At 49.7% G+C, this 4,852-nt stretch overlaps 1 protein-coding gene across 1 annotated transcript in view; it reads left to right on the forward strand.

Annotated features, from left to right (window-relative positions):
* The first annotated feature begins 4,047 nt into the window (after positions 1–4,047).
* The window catches only part of LOC113216463 (exostosin-1), an 11,900-nt gene continuing 11,095 nt past the window's right edge, over positions 4,048–4,852 (forward strand). Inside the window, exon 1 of the mRNA XM_052263588.1 lies at positions 4,048–4,157. Within this exon, the coding sequence (XP_052119548.1) occupies positions 4,048–4,157 (110 nt within the window). The remainder of the gene's footprint in view (positions 4,158–4,852) is intronic.

Genomic DNA, 4,852 nt, shown 5'->3' on the forward strand with positions numbered 1-4,852 from the left:
CGCTGGGATTGTGGCGAAAAGCTAGAATTCCAATCTGGTGCGATGACTTTTCTCGCCTAATTGTTTCGCAGAACAGGCTGTTATAGTTGCGCTCGGCGCGGGGTGGGTCAGCAACCCGCGCCCCAGTTGGGCCTCGCGCCCGTCGAACCGCAGACTCTCTTGGCTAGTAAAGCCGTTACTCCAACCCTGCTTCTACCCACACACTTCTCTCTTAATCTCAGCCCACTCCTCCCCCACGGCTTTACCACTCCCCCTCGTCACGCAGAAAGCGATCACTAATGTATTCATAATAACTTCTTGAATGCGGCCTGGTCGCGGGCTGGAGGCGTGCGCAGTACCATGCCATTGATGTTGCAAACGTCGCTTGTTGGCCGCCGCCCCAGCCCAGCCCCGAGGCCCAGCTGCTTCAGTTTACCTCTTGCTCGTGCCCAGGTATCTGCTGCACTGCCTTATTTCCTCTGTATTTACATAGGCGGAGTAAAGTCCTCGGCAGGTGTGCTAGTGTCAGTGTTCATGTGCGCGCGCACTGACCCAGTAAAACACCAGCGGCACCCTTCCTTCTCGTTTTCAGTCCCCCCCCCCCCACCTATTTCCTCTCTGGGCTTGACCTGCCCCACTAACTCAGTTGCAAGGCCATACGCTGAGCCCCAACCCCTCGCCTTTCCAGAGCCCCTCTCCCGCCTCCTCCCTGCCTCCCTCCCCTCTTCCTAAACAGAGGGTTCTTCAGAAAGGGCCCCTCTAAGGCATCCAGGCAGTACTTCTTTTTAAGCTGTTTAAAAATCGTTTGTAAACCACTGGCAGATGTTTTTTCATCAATAGTACAAAATCTTTTTTTTTTTGGCAATAAGTTTCTTACAAAAAATAAACACAATAATTAACAATGTAGTCAGTAATCCTCCCGCGAAAAAAAAATTGGTGTTTGCTAAGAAATATATCTGTACAGGTCTGAGTGGGTAACATAGCATATGGCCATAATGTGTGTACCAATGCATAACATTGTCCTGCATGTAATTCATGATGTATGTGCTGTATGTGCGGTGTATGTTGTGGATCTTTCACTCTGCTTCCTACACATTCTCCATATCTCCTCGAATTGAGACCAACGAAGGCGCGCCTTTGTGTGGGGTGCAGGTGCGGGCGAGGTAGTGACCGATTCACCGGGGATCCATTGGATCGGGGGAACGGAAACATGGGAGGGGTGAAGAAGAAGTTGTGCGGATGAGGGGGGAGGGGCTAGGGTAGCCGCAGGCCGATGTCGTCTGCTGGTCTCTCCCGGTCAGCGCCTCGACAGATATGGGAGAGGGGGAGGGGGAGGCGACCCGGGGCCCCCAGGGACTGGAGAGGGAACGCGGCTGGAACTCCAGACGATACTGCTGACATTGGCTGACGTGAATTATTTTCGTCCACCGACAAGTTTTGTTCTTTTTAATGGAAAGTTCTACCGCACGTAACTGCAGTCACAACATTTTGGCACACTGCAAATACAAGGTATCTAAGTAGGTACTAAACTAGCTTACTACAGGCTTCAGCTGACTGGATTTGTATATTTTATTCGCGTGGATTTAAGCAATCAAGTTTTTTGCATTTTGACCTTTTTACTTTTTTTACTGCATTCCTTTGCACGAAATGTCACAAAATGAAATACAGATATATTGCGGAAACGGGGAATTTATTTACGTGCTTATACCAACAGTCCGTCCCAAGGTGTTACCCTGACTGCCGTCGTCCGACACGCCATCAATTCTAGGTATTACAATTTTTTTGTTCTCGTACCCCGTCCATTCTCTCTACCCTCTCTTCCGCTTCTTCTTTTCCAACTCAACTTCTTGTGTTACGTGATATTTCTTGAAACTGTTTACAATTATTTTTCGTCTCCGTCTTTAAAAAAAAAAAAAGCACAAGAGATTGGTCAGTTCGACGGCGGCGGGAGCCGCCGCTCGGCGACTAGAAAAATTTGCATTCACTTCGCGTGACGTGCTCTGAGAGCCGAGTCGAGCAGAGCCAAGCAGAGCCGAGTCGAGTAGAGCCGAGCTCAAGCTTATGCCCTGTGGGCCCTTCTGTCGTTTTTTTTTACACGGGCGAGGGAAACTAAAAATAGCAAAAGAGGTAAAATAAAAGCAAGACCACACTGTGAAGCTGTTGTTCGAGCCACCCCGCCGGCCTGCCCGTCATACTGACCATGATGCTGAAAGAGAGAGTGTGGGGTGCGAGGTCTATTTACGGGGCGGTGTGTGAGTGGTAACGATGTAACCCCCCATCCGCGAGCGTTGATCTCGTCCCACACTCCCACTCTCCTCTGCCACAGAGAAATGTGCTCGAAAATCAACCAAGGGTATCCACAAGGATACACAATTCCTACAAAGCTGAGGACACAGTATTCGTCGACTTCGCATTATGATTTGTTTTCATTTGCAATTTGCATTTCTCTGGGCACGCACTGTCTTCTCACTAAACCTTCATGCATTATGTTCTTACATATAAATTATAGTGTGGGTTCATTGTTTGCACACACCTTATTTTTGTAAAAGCCTCCTATCACTCAACATTTGCCTAGCCTCTTTTCTTTGTCTGACAGTGTAACGTGAAGATCGCCTACTCCTTGTCCTGCCTGCAAGACGAATGGTGCTCCGTTAGGGGGATTGCGGCCCATTGCACCTCTCCGAAGTGATTTACCGATTTGCATGTGGGAACACACAAGTAGCCGTGTATATGCGGCGCGGTATAGGGCGGCCGTGTTTTAGTGCCACGTGAGACTGTGTGTGTGTGTGAGAGAGAGAAAGGGGGGGGGGGGTGCACACGTTCGCTTCTGTGCACGTGCATTGCACGTGTGGGTGTCGGTATGCGAATGTGTGAATGCGCACGGGTGGGGGGGGTTCGCGCTGAGGGGATGGGGAGGGTTAGGGAAGACGGAACGCCTAGTAGATACTGTTATCAGTGTACTGGTAGCGGACGGGTGCCGCCGCTACTCTGTGCCGCAATCAACACATGTATGTACTCTGTAGTTGAAGAGGATGCTGAAACACCAAGAAATGGGGAGGGAAGCAAAACTAACACAAATAATCGAAAAATCTGCTGTTGAAAGTTGTAGCCGTGTTTTGGGTCTGTTGTATTGTACATTTACTTATGTCCTAATTCCACGAACCAAAAGCCGCATGACATCATCCCTCTATTCGACGTTGCAACCGAACGCTGTCTATGTTCACGGAGTAAAAGCTACTTCTACTCCGTTACAATGTAAAAGAATTTTAAATACTATATCTGTCTCAGTCCATTGTAGTTAGAGAAACTCATTCTAGCACCGTAAAGTGAAAGACGGATCGAACGAGTCGTAATTTTAGTCGAAAGGGTTCCATTCATTTACTCATTAACTGACCATTGAAAAATATTCCTTTTTTTGGACCTCTCCTTTTTCTTTGATACTCTCTCTACCACCCTCTATGGTGTTGTTGCCGTTGTTGCCAGGATTTGCTGCAGGCATTTAGTTTCCTAAGGAGTGAACCTTAAGATATCCTGGAAATGTCAAGTCTCCAGCTTATCTGCATCTTGGAGGAAGAGACAGACAGACACACAAACACCAGGTCGTTTTTGCAAAACACGGAAAAAATAGTTTCTTGTATTTCAAGACCCGGTCTTGGATCTAAGGGAGAACGCCAATGGCATCCAAGACCAGGTCTTGAAATACAAGAAACTATTTTTACCGTGAAATCCCGCTTGATAGCTTTTTCAAAGCAGAAGGGCGGATTAAAAAGTGACAACTCGTAGAGTGAGGAACTATTTAGTAAAAAATTACTTTTCGTCATACCAAATAACAATATTTTCGCGAAATCATATGAAATTAGATTGTATTATGTCTTTATTCGTGGCAATTGCATCGGCTGTGAGCCACTGTGCAGCTTGCCTTACTTTTCAATTATTCCATACTTTGAATATTTCTTTCAGATTATGTACCGACACTGCCGCAACAAGTTCCTGCCGCACACACAAAGTCGTTTCCCGCACAAAGTACAGTGTACAGCGAGCGGCGCAAAACGCGTAGCATCTTCGACAATGCCGCCCCGTGTGAATAAGACGCGCTGTGCCTCTGTTGTTGTTGGGCCAAAAATTTGCATTTTGATTGTCTTGAGCAACCGAGGAAGAGAAGGGAGTGAAAAGGGAAGGTAACAGCGCAAGGACCTCGAGCTGCGAGGGCTGTGGGCGGGGACGAGGGCGGGGTGGAGCGAGTCGGAGAGTGGGAGAGGCGGTGGTCCCGGGGGTTGTCCAGCAGCAGGCCCATGTAACAGTGAGCGCGCCGTAGCGTGAAAGCGCCGCGTCAATCGTGCCGGCTGGCTGTGCGTGCCGCGGTGCGTGCGCGCACGCGAGTGTGCCTCGAAACAATCGGCCACCTAACTGAACCGACGCGTCGGAAGGGATTCTTTTTCAGTCCACTCCGCCGCTGTTGGCCGGGGACCAAACCGACCACACTGCTGTGGTTATTAAACCCGTAATGTTCGCGCGGTGGAGGGAGAGGGTGGAAGGGGGGTGGAAGGGCCCAAGCGAGGTCCCTTTGAGCCCGGAGCGGGGTGGGGAGCGTATTGTGAATCAGTTGGCCATTCTCAACATCTTCAGTTATGGAGCCATTTACGTAAGACCGCCAGCTCGCCTGCCGTAGTCCACACGAACCTCCCCCCTCTCCTTTTGATTCTCCTGCACCGACCTCGCTTAGACCCCAGGCTTTGTTATCTCATTGTCCGGGGTGCTTCGCGCCTTGCCCTGCTGCGCAGCCGGTCGGTGGCTTTCACACACACCCAGAGGGAGGGAGGGGGAGAGAGAGAGAGAGAGAGAGAGAGAGAGAGAGAGAGAGAGAGAGAGAGAG

The sequence above is a fragment of the Frankliniella occidentalis genome, unplaced genomic scaffold (assembly GCF_000697945.3).
Source record: "Frankliniella occidentalis isolate FOCC.00 unplaced genomic scaffold, Focc_3.1 Scaffold12, whole genome shotgun sequence".
Taxonomy (NCBI): Eukaryota; Metazoa; Arthropoda; class Insecta; order Thysanoptera; family Thripidae; genus Frankliniella; species Frankliniella occidentalis.